This window comes from Bombus pascuorum, chromosome 8 (assembly GCF_905332965.1).
Source record: "Bombus pascuorum chromosome 8, iyBomPasc1.1, whole genome shotgun sequence".
Classification (NCBI taxonomy): Eukaryota; Metazoa; Arthropoda; class Insecta; order Hymenoptera; family Apidae; genus Bombus; species Bombus pascuorum.
In genome coordinates, this window is record NC_083495.1 from 12433214 (window position 1) to 12449277 (window position 16064).

The 16064-nt window shown below is 34.0% G+C and overlaps 1 protein-coding gene across 2 annotated transcripts in view; it reads left to right on the plus strand.

Moving 5' to 3' along the window:
• The window catches only part of LOC132909641 (carcinine transporter-like), a 52152-nt gene extending 37726 nt beyond the window's left edge, over nt 1–14426 (plus strand). For both annotated transcript variants that reach the window (XM_060964573.1, XM_060964572.1), the window contains exons 2-10: nt 5818–6076; nt 7746–7956; nt 8788–9046; nt 9997–10189; nt 10714–10932; nt 11513–11727; nt 12728–12903; nt 13587–13759; nt 13844–14426. In XM_060964573.1, coding sequence (XP_060820556.1) covers nt 5829–6076; nt 7746–7956; nt 8788–9046; nt 9997–10189; nt 10714–10932; nt 11513–11727; nt 12728–12903; nt 13587–13759; nt 13844–13940 — 1791 coding nt within the window. In that variant the 5' untranslated portion in view covers nt 5818–5828 and the 3' untranslated portion in view covers nt 13941–14426. The remainder of the gene's footprint in view (nt 1–5817; nt 6077–7745; nt 7957–8787; nt 9047–9996; nt 10190–10713; nt 10933–11512; nt 11728–12727; nt 12904–13586; nt 13760–13843) is intronic.
• The last annotated feature ends 1638 nt before the right edge of the window (nt 14427–16064 follow it).

A 16064-nucleotide genomic window follows, 5' to 3' on the forward strand; every position in this document is an offset into this window, starting at 1 on the left:
ATCTTGGCACACGGCTTTAGCGTTCAATTTTTCTAGAAGAGAAATTATTTCCATAAGCTCAATTTGTCGCAAACGACCATAAATTCCAAGATAAATAAGAAAAAAATAATTCCAATGTTATCACTGGACTATGGACTTTTATCATATAAAGTAATAATTAATCTAACTTACTCATTGTATGAGTATCACAAAAAATTTTTATTTCATTCGTTGCTTATTATGCAAAAGCTTATTCGCGTTAAATATGGTAGAACTCTATTCATTAATCCAACTTTTACCGATTTAAAGCACTCACTTGAGCGTGAGCTAATAAATGATGAGTAGCGAGGGAAATTAGTGAACTCCTGTTATATGAATTCCAATCGATCCATATAAATTGTCCATCAGGAAAATCAGATAATTGGGATTGCAATCTTAAATAAAATTTCTGTTTCTATCGACTACAATAAGTGTTTTAATATATAATATTAAGAAACAATTGATTCTAAACGCCGTTATAAATAAATAAATAGAGCAATAATCCCTCGAAAACGATGGTATTCCAATATTAATAACAGCCAGTATACACGAGGATTCCTTTCGTTTCTTTTCTTCGTTTTCCCTTACGACCAAGAAAAACAGCAATCAATAGGAAGACTCACGATTGGAAGTGAAACTAAACGATCGTTCCACTTTGTATTGTTACGAGTCTGTAAGTTTGACTTTGTAGTTTGTGCGAGTTCCGCGAGATCGAAACGCCGTGCTGTATCTCGTGTGCATCGAATGAATTTCAATGGCTCGATCGCGATCACAATCGCTTTCCCTGATCGATTCGAAGGCGAGAAAACTGGCCCCGCGGGGAAAAATCACGTATGCAAACTATATGTATCCATGCTAGCCACGATCGTTCTTATTAATTAGTTCTGGGATGTAATAGTTGTTCAAGGTGCGCACTTTTGTGTAACCGGTTACCAAGAACGTTTGACACACGCTTGTCCTCGTTGTTAAACGTGCAGGTCGGAACGGAAGCGGTCGATCGATAACGATCGTCCTGAAATCGTTAAGTCACTCGAGTTATGACGATCGTTACGAGCCTCCATTTTCATTGGTGCGTCGGTGGATGAATTATTGCTACTCTGCTATGCGTTTTTAATCGCAAAAGGTCGGTTTTGAAGTTGTGTTCAATATTCACGCGTAGCTTTTGTTGGAGCATACGTTTCCATCGATTGTTTCTCATTAATTTCACGGATCGATTACTTTGGGGAGGTTTCTTACATTTTTTAATCGTAAAATTATCGATAGCGATAATTTTTCGATATACCATATTCTAAGGGATCTCGCTATTTTAATGTTGTAACTATTTTCTAATATAGATGTTTTACTAGAAATTGCAATGTAATTCTTAATTAAATTTTTGAACTAGAACTATTTAAAATCATTATAACAAATATTAGATCTAGCAATGTACAAGAAATATTGCAATACTTGTATCATATAAGTTATTATATACACACAGACAAGTTATTTACACGCGCAAATATCACTTGCATTTTTTTTTCAGAATAAGGGCGGTACCTGATAGGAAAATTCGTATTAATTTAGGTGGTTCTGGCTTAACGTTAGAGATAAACACGTGTTCCTTTTATTGCACGCTTTACGTACAATCCGGAAATCAATGCTAACTTAGTTGATCGCTGTTCAAAGCAAACAATTTATCACAGCTGACTAGTTGCTACGTAGGAATGTGTTTATTCAGTATTTTTATTAAGGAAAATGTATTTTTAATGTTGTATACTTCATGTACATACAGATGCAGCTGCGACTCGGATAATTACTGATTAATGATAGCAATCTGCTATAATTGACTAATACTTACTATAATAAGCTTACCTATTTTGCATACAATTTCTTTTCTTTTTTTTTTTATTATGAGCAAATGGTGTTGGATCAAACGCATTATGTATTTTTTTCAAATTTTCTTATTTTATATTTTTTATTGTATATTTTTATTTTATAGCTTCCTTGAAGATTCTATGAAAATTAGGATGTTTAATGATTCGAAGATTATAAAATTCGAAGATCGTGAGATTAAAAGATTCGAAAGTTCAGACCGAACAATTTGGAGATTTGCAACCTTGTGAATTAAAAGATCCAGAATCGTTTAGACTTATTAAAAAATTGTGTATTCAAAAATAGCATATTCTCTTCCGAAGACATTTTTCTCAGTTTATCCTATTGGAAAATATAAACTCCATATATCACTTGAATCTCGATTAGAACCTCAATTAAAGTAATCATCGTTCCACGCAATCATTATCGCCAAAAATGCCATTCAATTTGTGGTAGAAAAATTCTTTTCTCGTGTTTATCGACATACCGTTGTAATGCAAAGTGCGTTATAGTATACGCAAAATAATTTATGCAAATGTTACCAAGCCCCTAGAAAATAACAGTTATGTCACGGACTGGTCACTTCCGGTTCTCTCGTCATTAATACTCTTTTTTTTTATCTAAGTTCGAGGTATTCGCAACGAACATTAATTACACAGAACCGTAATAAATAGCCATCTACACTTATGAAACATCTATGTATGGATTATTTTAAATGTTTTACACATGTGCTACATCGATGATTAACGCGATCATCTCGTAGATTTCGTATAAGATCAAATCTAACCGCAAGTATCCTACAAAAAATTTCATTAAACGCGACTAAATTAATAATATTTTTAATGAAATTAATTCTATGAGAAATTTCATTGAACGCCAGTGAATTAACGATATTTAAATAATAAATAATATTTCATTAATGAAAGAAATAATTAATCAATTAAAGCCTCGAGAAATGATTTTATAATCTATTTAATCATCGATCTATTTCCGAAATGATTTGCAAGATTGAGATCTGAATCGCGTAAATTGCACAGTGTAAATATCATATCGTGTTGTAGGATGATTGAAAAAAAGCGAGTCTGTGCAAAAGGGGATTTCTCTTTCGGGGATAAAAAGATTTCTTAGAGGACGAAGGTGGTTGGAAAAAGCGTTTAATTGGCGGCAAATTAAGAACTCAATTATGAAAGGACGCAAAAGCTTTCGCGCGTATATTTTATATTCAAAATGATTGCTCTTGATTCAACGTTTATAACGTTGGCCTTCGTGAAGTAAAAGTAAAATAGCATTCGCTAACGGTGTCGAATTTTTTCTTAACGATTCTAGTTGAATAATATCACGAATTTGTCGGGATTACTGCAACAATAACTTTACTTACTTTTTTTAATTATATAGTAATTAATTGTGATAATCGTTCACTGATAGAATCAAATTTTTATCGAAAATTTTATTTAAACTAGATTCAAAGATTAATACAAATTACTATCGCGCTACAGTAATTTCGTTTACCTTTTTCATAAGCACATAATCTTTACGATAAATATCTTCCTCGATAATTTTATTTATGTAATACCTACTTGGATTTTTTAATAATTAAGTATAATTACTGTTTTATCGATGCTTGTTTCTTAACTGAATAATCTTTAAAAAAAGAAAAGGCAACAATCGTGTAACATTCTGCACAGTGTCAAAAAAAGCAGGAACAGGAGGTATGGTGCTCCATTATTTAAAATTTTCGTGGAATTAATTATTATTTACACATTACGCGCGATACATTTTACGTATTTTATGATAATTTCTTCTAAACAAACTCTTCTATTCCAATGACAATTTACATCTGATTACATTACATTTAGAATTCGGTACATTTTTATCTAACAATCCTCACGTCCTAAAAATATTATCTTGCCATTTGCAAAAAGGATCTAATAAGAAACAAATTATTTAAAGGACACTCTAGTTAGAACGTATAAGATACAGCAATAAGCCTTCGATAGTATCCTGCATTTTGCAATAACCTTGCAAAAATGTTCAAGGATCTTTCCTTTTCTCTTCCTCTCTAGTAAATTCAAATCACTTTTTCCAGTACACTTTGTGTCACCTTGAATTGGCCTTTACCTAAGATTATATCGTGTCAAAAAGTAGCATGGCGATATATCTAGACAATACTAACTAACAGCTACTTCCTTTCATCTCGACTTTAGATTTTATCTTCTCCATCTTGATTTCAACAATGTGGTTCACCTCACCTTGAACCCGTTTAAGAAAATTTAGCGAAGAAGAGATTTCTCCGCTTAATAAGAGAAAGATCATAACACGTTGATAAACATGAGAAATTATTCGGCCAAGTGTAACGAAGAGAAACATAACAGAACTTGCTACTGAGACAACAATCGCTCACATGAAAGTACTCGAGCACTTATACAAACCTTTGATGATTTTTATACAAAACACTTTGATATTTCATTGACACTGAAGTGAGACACAACTGTCGTGATAATATTGAGAAAATTTGAAACAGATCTAAACGTGTATATAGAAATCACAGATATTTATTGGAAGCATATATTATTGTTATTTTATATATAAAAATTGCCAAAGTATTTGAGCAGTCAATTATTCGCTAAATTAATAAAAATAACAAGCCACGATGTACGTAGTGAGATCATCATCATGTGTTATATACATATTAATTTTTCATTTAAAATATATATTTGCGAAAATATATACATTGTCTCATGTAACTTCTATATACAATCTCAGATTGATTCCAAATTTTACTATTATAATATCGACTATTATAGTCTCGTTAGAGTGTTAACGAAATTTTAGAATGTTTCGTATGTAGAATGTTTCGTGATATGAAAGTGAGTACTTCCGTGAACCATTGTATATCATAAGATCGATCACCTTGATCGTTTATCGATATGTATTCATAAAACACATGAAAAGGTATGAACGCATTGCGGCACGAATTTATTCGACGACCTGATAATATTCCTGTTACGTCCCGCGAAATGGTACGTGCGACGTCCCTCGTGATCTGACCGCCAAAGCCTGCGCATCGTTACACTGACCCGCAATAAACCCAACAAACCACTATAAACCCAATCCTTTTAGCTTAATCTCTATGCATATAAGTATTTTCGGTTTATGGAAAATCCTTAGAACAGTCCTTATGTTTATTGCACTCTCTTACTAATTACGGAGAAAGCGGATGTTTGTCTAGCGAAATAGCAGGCTTTTCCCATGAACATCTGCAGGAGACTTCTCCTCATATTTTTTATTTATTAACATTGGCTATAACCAATGGGCATCGCGGATCGTTACCCTCACTTTTCTACCGAAAAGTGTGAACAACGAATCCGCGTTCTTAGTTCAAAAAAGCACATCCACGCCGAGCTTTCCTCCTTAATAGTACGAGACGGGTCTAATACTGTTCTTCCAACCTTCGAATAGTCAACTACTGTTCTTCAATCTTCGTATAATCAAGTTGAGTGTCTTATCCTTAGAGCAGTTATCTACTGTTCTTTCCATCTCGACGTAGTCAATTCATGAAGTAAGTCAACTCCTGATCCAATAACAGGATATCGTCATCACTACAATCTACATCAAGTCAAGTCAAGACATCAAGTTAATATTATATACTTAGACGACGTAATATAAAGTGTTATAAGTTATTGAAAATATATATATTATAGAACTGTTAACTACAGTTTTATTACACAACAAACATCCCTATTATCCCACAAGAAATAAAAGGATCGACTTGTTCGTGGTGTCGATTGTTATAATCGTAACGGGAATTTACGACTCCCGTTGACGCGCTTCAACGCGATCGCGTCTCCCCGCGACTGGACGAAAAAACAATTACATTCACCTTGATCTTAGTTTCTTCGTAACGTATAATTCGAGTTAAGTAGGTAATCGAGGATGGTTGATTCGCAGAGATCGAGATAATGACAATCATGGTGGAGTCCGTAAAAGCCGAGGAGGGCGAACGTCCGAAGATCGAAACCTTCGACGACATACTACCGTACGTTGGCGAGGCCAGCCGCTACCAATGGTTCCTTTTCATCATGCTACTGCCCTTCACCTTCGTCTACGCGTTCCTCTACTTCACGCAGTTCTTCATCACGCTATTGCCAGCTGAACACTGGTGTACCGTTCCGGAACTCGAACGATGGAACCTCACGGACAAACAAAAGTGAGTGACATTTTATGTGCAATTTGTCTTATTTGAATTATTGAGTTATACGTAACGAACGATCCTACATAGTTTCTTTATGTTCGAATTTATCCTATTACGCAATAGACGTTTTCAACTCGGGCAGATCGAAATGGTCAATAATCATGTTGATCGTATAACAAATCGATACGTGGTTTCATTAAAGACGTTCCTTTCGATGTCTAAAATTAACCACCTTCTATAGGAGACAATTTATATGCATATGTACATATCTGTTCAAGTCACGTGCACGTAGTTTAAACCAGGCTTCTCGAAAGCATGTTTGTTTTCCATGCAGGTCGCAATAAATATTCTCGACGACAGAATCTTCCACTTGCACGGAGATTTCCATTTTCTCAGCTGTGATAACGTATCGCATCGCGACAATTTGTTTCTTTAAAACCACAATATAATATCTGATAACACGCACGAAACAACTGTGTTTATTGAATCAGGAAAATCCAGGTATCGCGTTGTATATGTAAATGCATATGTAAATTTCGCGTCATACGGGGATGGGGGAGATACCTGTAACCAGTTTGCGACGAGATAAAAATAGTTGGAAATCGCGATTCTATAGTTATACTATTATCAACGTCTTTTTCACATGTTCTATTTCAAGAACGTAAGGAATTACCGGTGGAAGGATAGGAAGTCTGGATGGCACGATTCCAACGAATCGTGTTACCGTTCTTGACGACGCACGCGAGATCTGGTTTTCTGCGACGCGTCAACGAGGAAAATCGTTCGTTACGCGTGTTTTCCACTGAATCATCCTGGCCAAGGCGAAACTATCGCTTTGTAGATCGGCGATTTCTTAGCGTTCCGGGGGCCCGCCGGAAACCAGTTTGGTCGACGACCTCCGGCAGATTCTAGACGTTCACGTGTTCCGCGAACTGATGGCTAGGAAATTCTTTCTCGTTTCGCACAATTCCTCGAATCTCCCCGCGTACCGTTTATTTGTCTGGAAATAGACTCACCGATACGTGCAGCGATCGGTAATTAAATCCCAACACAATTCGAATGCCTCGGAGTGCAATAGATACGGGACGATCGTCCTTCCAGCTCTTGCCTTTGTTCCTATTTTTACGGTCATTGTCTCTTTTCCTCTTTTGTGCTTTTGTACTTTTGTTTTCCTGTTGTTTTATTCTTTCACCTTTCCCATTTTTGATTTTTTTTTTTTGAAAAAGCAGATTTATAAATAATAAATAGGCCGCGGATTTTTATGCGAATTTTATTTTTACAGAAAATTTAAAAGTACAAAAATGCAAACAGTATGATTACTATTAAAGATAATGTGTTATTACTGTTACTGATATCGCCATTATTCTTTATCAGAGAAATTATTATAGATTTTTATATTGTTATCTATATTGCTTTTGTCACTTTTTTAGATTTAAGCAGGATTCGAATTAAATTTCAAGGAATTGGACTAATTTACGATTAGGATTAAAAACTATGCACTTTGGAATAGAATTTTCATCTTAGTTTTCCAATTTCTCTCCCTCATCTACCATTTGCTGCCATTTTTCATCCGTTATTTTAAACAAATAAGAAAATCAAAAGGAAAATTGGTATTCTTAAAAATACTTCTTGAAAATTTGATCACCGTTAATGTAATTTATAAACCTGTTCTTGTTTTATGTAGGATCGCAATATCGATCCCTCCAGCGTCAAGTGAGGAATTGCTGGCGGAAGGTGCGACTTCGTTTTCGCGATGTAACATGTACAATGTGAACTATACCGACATATTGGAGAGTGGTATCAGAGAGGCAGACCCATCCTGGCCAATAAAACCGTGTCAATATGGATGGACCTTTAATCACACGATGATACCATACAAATCTATAGCTGTCGAGGTAAAATCACAAGAGATAATTATATTCTTTATATAAAGTAACTTCAAATTTTCGACACCGATTAATACATTTTTATTCAAATTAAAACTGTTGGAACCGTCGTTCTATAAATATTTACGGTCCTTCGTAAAGCTGCTGACGATAGCGTATAATGCAGTCATTAAAAAAGAAGTCCTTGTTGGTTGCACGAACTTAGACGTAGGTGTAATTACTTGTTATGCTGCTTGCATCTTAACAGAGCTCGTTTATAGCGGAACATAAAATTAACCTTGTCATTCTTAATTATTTGTACGTCTCGAACATGAATCCGTTTATATAATATCACATAAATCGAAAAGTGAAAGGTACAACTGTACAATAGACAGATATTTCGAATTGAACGTATAAATACGCACTTGATAACTTCTTACGACTTAAGAAATTTTTATCCAAATAATTTACCCAATATTTACTGTTATTATTATTATTTCTAATTTCTATTTCTACTATTTTATTACTAAAAAACTACTACTTAAATCGGAAGATACTATCTTCTACTTAAGAAACTTATATACCTTCCACTATGTCGAATTCTCTAATCGTATCCAAGAATTATGCAAACTACCTCTACTATTTTATTACTAAAAAGTATTGCCAAAAGACTATAATTAACAATCCTACGACTAAGGTCCTCGATTCTGATGATATTAAAAACCTACGCAATTTATTATTCGTCCTTTCGTCGTCTTACTTATTCTCTTCATCTTCCATCGATTTTACAACCACGCCGTGTTTTTCCAACGAGCATAATACCATACAGCAACCATAAAGCATCCCCCATTTCTGTTTCAGCTGGAATGGGTATGCGATCATGCATTCCTCGGTTCAGCTGCACAATCGGCCTTCTTCGTCGGCAGCATTCTTGGAGGCTTAATATTCGGTTACATAGCCGACCATTGTGGCAGAATTCCGGCGTTGGTTGCGTGTAACGCGGTTGGCTTCATCGCGTCTGTTGGCACTGCGTTTTGCAACAGCTTCTGGAGCTTCTGCCTGGCGAGATTAGTCGTCGGTACCTCGTTCGATAACTGTTTCAACGTGCTTTTCATTATCGGTGAGTCATCGAGAAAATTATAAGAGAGAAAAACCAAAGCCGTTGAGAATAGAAAAACTATAATTTATGACCTAATAATGGGACACCGGTATCGGTCCCGTTTTACGTAACGATTAACTATTCATAACGTGTTTGAATAAATGTTCATTGCCCTACGTCGGTTTGTTTTTTTTAAGTCAGATTTTTACTCGAATTTTATGATATCAGCTTTAAGATATTTAATAGTAAATGATTTTACTGAAACTGTGTATCTTGGAATTATATCTCGTAATTTGAAATTCGTTGTGTAATTGCATATTTAGTTTGGTATTAAAATTACATGTGTCTAGGGATACTTTAAGGTATTTTATTTTAAACGAGAGGATACTTAATTCTGTATAATTTTTCTCGAATTTTCTAGTATGAAATTATATCTTTCGAGTGACTTATTTCCCTATGGAAAATACTTTGTATTTTGGAATTGCATCTCGTAATTTGAAATTCGTTGTGTAATTGCATATTTAGTTTGGTATTAAAATTACATGTGTCTAGAGATACTTTAAGGTATTTTATTTTAAACGACAGGATACTTAATTTTGTATAATTTTTCTCGAATTTTCTAGTATGAAATTATATCTTTCGAGTGAGTTATTTCCCTATGGAGAATAATCTTCGGTTATACCACGATTGCTGAGACACTGTCTGTTCGTTATTGAGATGAAAGCAGTGTTCCTTTTAAAATTCTTTTTAATTCAAAACGATCTTACATTGTCGATGTTAATAATTTATAAAATCCACAAATAAATTTGAAGATTTGAAATTAGATTGGTAAAAGACGAAGAAAGGAAAAACCTAAAGGAAATAAGGAAACAATATTATCTTATCAAATGAAGAAATGAAATTGACGAAACATTTGGGAAGATTTCTATAACGATGTAATACAATAACAATATCAAAAATTATTCTTTCAGTGATCGAATATGTCGGTCCGAAATATCGAACTCTGGTAGCGAACATGTCGTTTGGACTTTATTTCGCGGCAGCCTCGAGTCTTCTGCCTTGGATCGCATATTGGATCTCAAATTGGAGGATTCTCAGCATGGTTACCGCGTGTCCTATGGTAGTTGCGTTTATAGGACCATGGATTGTTCCTGAAAGTGCACGGTAATTTAATTCCAATTTCTTTTTTATTCTAAAAATATAATACAAAAAAATCTTTTAAGTAAATTAGTATATGATGGTATAGTAAACACTTAATCTTACGTCCCTTGGATTATTTTTGTATCTTCGTATCATGGAAAAATTCCTTAAAAATAATCCTCAAAGAAATATAAGAAATCTCTTTCACGTTAAAGTTTCTCTTAAAACATCAAAAGCCCTTTGAGATCGGACCATAAAAATTCCAAAATTATAGCTGAATTAAATTGGGTAATATTTTATCCAGCAATACATACTATATCTTGGAATCGGTTATTACATCGATTCCTCTGTCTCGTAAATAAAACATCTCAAGGTCAACATCTTCTCGATAAGCCATCACATTTTTAACTGTGTAAAATAAATGATTGATACGTAACTAGACAGCGCTATCCAAATTTGCACAAAACGTTTGTTGATACAAAACGTTGATGTAAGTGATGATTCTTATAGGCTTTTATAACGTTTGTATATTTCATATACTTCCGTAGTTGGTACATAACCAGTGGCAGAGTGGACAAAGCGATCGAGATGCTGAAAAACTTCGCTAAAGTGAACGGTAAAGAGGTGAAGCAAGAAATATTCGATGAATTTGAGAAAAGTTGCAAGGCGATGAACGAGAAGGATCAATCGCATAATCAATATACTGTCTTACATCTCTTCAAGCTGCCACGACTGGGTCGTATCACTATCATACTCATTATTTATTGGTAAGTTAACCTTTCCATCGTCAATCGAACAAACTACACAGCTAGAACCTTTTACTTGTAAATTCTCAGCAATGATTAGAATATTATTTTAGAGGAAACGAAGACACCAGAGAAATTTATAATCATACACGAAAAGATATAGATAAGAAAGATATTCAATTTTACACTTCCTTTACGTTTCTTATATTTTCTTTGTTTTTAGTACTACGATAATTCCGAATCTTCCTGCATTTCCTAAAATAGAATTAACTAAGAATATGTTCTTAACTCTCAGCCTCACGGTTTCCTAATTATATTACACCGTTAATTCAACCAAGTTACCAATCAGCCTCGACGCTACTTCCCTGTCTCTATAAAACCAGTATTAAAATAGACACAAATTACCATAAACTAGATACAAACTACTCGAATGAACATTAAGAGAGTATATGGAGCATTTTATGTGGGTCATTAAGAACCTGCTTAAGTATATAATTAGCATCGATAAACGTCAAAGGCGAGAGAACGAGCACGCGAAGGATTAATAAACGATCTTGAAGTACAGTGTGATTTATACATGACTCGACTGATTTTTTTCTAGGTTGCTGATGGTGTGGGTGTTCGACGGTCACGTTTGGAACATGAAACTTCTGGACCCTGACGTTTTCACGTCGTTCTCTTTAGCCTCCCTCACGGAACTTCCGGCCGCTGTTCTGCTCGCCCTTTTCCTCGACAGATGGGGCAGACGATGGATGAGTTTCGCATCGATGTTCCTCTGTGGCATTTTCTCCTTTGTTGCCATCGCCACCCCCTCTGGTAACTTCTTTTCTATTTTTTCTTTTTTTTTATTTCTTGATAAATGACTTGTCAATCGATATTATTCAATAAAATAGCAGGAAAGTGTTAGTAGCAGTAAGAAAGCGGGGTTGAATTTGATAGAAAAAATCCGGTTTTATCGATCGACGTCGGTTTAAAAAGCGGTTCTCTGAAGCTTCTCAAGCGAAAGCTTTGGGAGATTGAGAAATGAAAGCTCGTGCTTGATGCAAGAATAATGTTTTTGTTAGATAGTAAGGAGATAAGCGGTAGCGTTAGAGGATATTCGCGTTTGCAAAGATATTAAAGAGTGGAAAATAGACATTTTTTAATTCGTATTTAGAATAGAACTACTATTTTTATTTCTCCATCTTGCAACTAAATTTTCCTTCAAATTCTCTTTTATCGTTTATAGACAACAAACTCGAACGACATGATCATATAGATTCGTATTATTCAAAATCGTATTATAGAGAATTTACAATTATACAATCTTGTCATTTTACTTAGTATTAATAATAATCGAATGACTTGTCGTTTATTAATATTCGCCACGATTAACTGGTTTTGTACCATTCGAAATAATGCTAAAGAGTATTCAAAATTCATATAATCTGACGATCTGTAATGTAATTAAAAAAAATATATTTTTATGTTTCATCCTATGCCACAGAATTTTAATTACTAGTTTACGTATCCTATGAAACGAAAAAAATTGAAAATCGATGTGTTATGCAACTGCATGCAAATGTTTAACTAGACAAGCTTATAAAGTCTTTTTATCCAAATCTTCCTCTTCTCTTCATTTTTTTTTTTTTCTTTTTCACCTTTAAATCCTATTCAATTAAGCATAATCCATTAACGATTGACATTTATTTCTCAACGCCACATACTCGACAGGGATGACATTTAATTTTTAATTGGACCATGCGCGCATCGGGCGTATGTATCGCGCGTGGAATGCGGCGATCGTGGCATTTACATATTTCTCAACTTGTTCAAGGTTCGACAACGGTCGCCATGGCGATTATAGCGCGTCTTGGAGTGAATATCGCCGCGAATATTGGTTTCCAATATGCAGCGGAAATGCTGCCGACTGTGGTGAGAGCTCAGGGTGTGTCTTTGATCCATATCATCGGCTATATCGCCCACATTTTGGGACCCTATATTATTTATCTGGTAAGTGAATCGGAATTTCTATTAACGATATCGTACTTCTACGATCCAAGAGTTATTCAGACTCTTTTTTAATTTACGACTAATATTCTCTGTTAGTGAGATACGTTTTTTGAAGTTCCTTTAATTTGTAGAAAAATTATGTTCCTCGTCGATCATGGATTCTTCTTTTAATCTTACGTATCATGGAAACATTCGATATATTCTCTTTCGTTTTGTTTAACGCTATTAGGATTTTGCGAAAGAAATGTAACTTTTCTATTGTCTGTAACTAGGTTTCCAATACTATACCATAGCTTCGTTTCTAAACGAAACGAATATTTACAAAATCTAGTTGTGAGTAACACCAATGATCCTTTGTATATTGGCAACTTCTTCAAATTCTGTCTTTAATCAAACTCTTTGTGTAAAAAAAAATATTAAGAATATAGAAAATTCAAAAAGGAGTATTTATAAGGACATGCTGGATTATTGTGTCTGACTATTTTGTTCTGAATTATCAATTTGTCTTAAAGTGTACTATTATTTGTGTAATCTTTTTGCGAAAAATTAACTTATCCAGAAGTAGTCCATTTATTTCCTGAAAATCGAAGAGAAATTACCGGAAAGTGGAATTAATCGCTATAACTTCTAAAAGACATATATAATAGAGGTATAAAAGGAAGAATGTTTTTCACTCGATTTAGGCTGACATTGATCCATCTTTACCTCTGGTTGCCCTCGGTTTGCTGTCCTTTGGACACGCCTTCCTGACCCTTGGCTTACCAGAAACCTTGAACCAGGAACTACCAGAAACCCTACAGGAAGGTAACGACTTTGGCAAGGAACAAAATTTCTGGTGGGTTCCGTGTATATCCTCGTAAGTATAAATTCTTCTACGACATTCTTTCCCCACTTTACGTCAATATAAATTTACTAATAATCGTTTATTTCAATTTGACAGGAGCAAAATGCTGAAAAAGTCTTACAGAAAGAAGAAAGGCCTCTCGAATCCAGCGTTTGCTGGCAGTGTTCAAAAGATGGACTGTACTAGATTATAGCGATTGAACCTGGCGGTGGTGTGAAACTTGCCAAATCCTTTGTAAATATAGTTATTAAACGTGCGCGTGTGATGTTAGATGTTAAGGTATTTACGAACGTGTTGAGATTTGAGAGTTGTTGAGAGAAACTAGGAAGAAGTATCAGTTGTTGCAGTGAAAGAGACAAGAATCGTCAAATTACACAAGGTATACGTTTAAGCAATTAATAGACACTTCATCTGCGAAGTAGCTTTGTTGCACACAAGATAATTTTGTTCAAAGTGTATCTTTTTTTAATCGAGATGACGGTATAAAAATTTTAAGAAATTTAAAAAATTAAAAACACGGTATATAAAGTACATTGCGTTCACATATTGCGATGTTAATTATTTCGCCTATTATACCGTCGATAAAGTATTGAAAATGAGAAACGATTCAGGTATCTTATGTAAATGTACAATTAAATTCAGTATTGGATATACGTATTAAAGGAAACGATATATATGTTTTCCTGTTATAAAAATAATATACCATAGTATTTATACAACTTTCGCTTTAAAAATCGGAAAGAAGGATCTATATCTTTTTCTTGATGCTCTTTTCTTTTCTTTCTTCGTTGAAGGAATACTCTAGTTGAATTGACTTAACTATGAAATACTGTGAATAACAAAGGATCGCCACGAGACTCGAAACGCGAAAAGAGAGCTGTCTTCGCGCATTGTCAAGCTTTCAACAACTTGTCTCGTTTATTACGAATTTGTATCAATATAGGTGATTCATAAATCACTAACACTTGAAACGAGAGTTTCGATCGACTTTTAAACCGAAGTGTATTTTGCGTTTGCTCGATCAACGTGGCTTTTTTCATCGTTCATTTATACATCAACACGTTGAACGCTTTGAAAACTCTGAGATCTCTGTTATTTAATTTAAATATATATATATTATTCTAATGAAATATCAAGATTGAAATTCTTTTATGATATTCTGTTGTTTATGTTCTTTCAGTATTAATACGAAAAATATCTCTATTTGATATATTTAGATATAATAAGAATATTACTTCTAATAAATATCCTTTAATCCGTAATTACTGATTATTCATAAAATGAAATGCATTAAAACAATTAATTGCTAAGCGTTAATATTAACTCATTAGCTACCATCATACCCAATTGAGATTATAAAAATAAAGTTGTAGGATCTTTTTAAGCAGGAATTTTTTTAACAGAAAGGATATTAACATAATTTTCAATATTCTTTAGAAATTTTTCTGCTTAAATCCAATGGAAAGGCAATAAATAATTTATAGAATTATATAAAAATTTTAGAAGAAAATTTGATAGATAATGAGTTCATTTTGAAAATGCTCAGGTTTAAATGTCACTTGAAACAGATCGAAACTCCGTCACGTGTTCGATTAGAAATAGTAAAATTCTGATTCGTGAAGAGACGCGAATATCTATTCCCAATCTCGTTCCTTTCGATCCTCCGACCTGTTCGTCTTAAACGCACAATCTCCGTTATACCATCTTTAAACGATGATTCTAGCAATTAGAATCATTCGATCGTTAGAATCATTCGCGTACTTATGAGACTAGCCCCTGCTTTCAGTTACCGATTAAAAAGACATACTATTCTTCGTTGCAAGTATCAGCTATCGTTCCTCAAGATCTGAGATTCTTCGAAATATTCCTACGCTAGAGATTCAACTGTACATAATTGTTCAAGGCTACAAGTTAGTTCGATCCTCGTGATGCAATGGATAATAATTCGATCGTCTGGAAAATAATTCTGGACGAGAGAATTCTCATTTAACCCTTGACGGTCTAATCATGTACAATATCATAATCAAGAACGAATTCTTCTAAATTTTTAATCTCGAAACTACACAGGACCGATACATGTTAATCTGAATCGCTAATAAATATTAAGAGAGTCTTACGGAGTTATAATATCGACATCTCTTATCAATACGATAGTGATATAATAATGTGATATGGTACAGAGTGTTTCGTAACTGATGATTCTTTGTGTTTTCGAGAAAATAAATTTTGAATATGTTTTGTGAATGTCTTGTGAACACGAGTTGACAAATTTTCAGAATTTCATTCTCTCGAACGTCGTACGAAAATCTTTCATTCT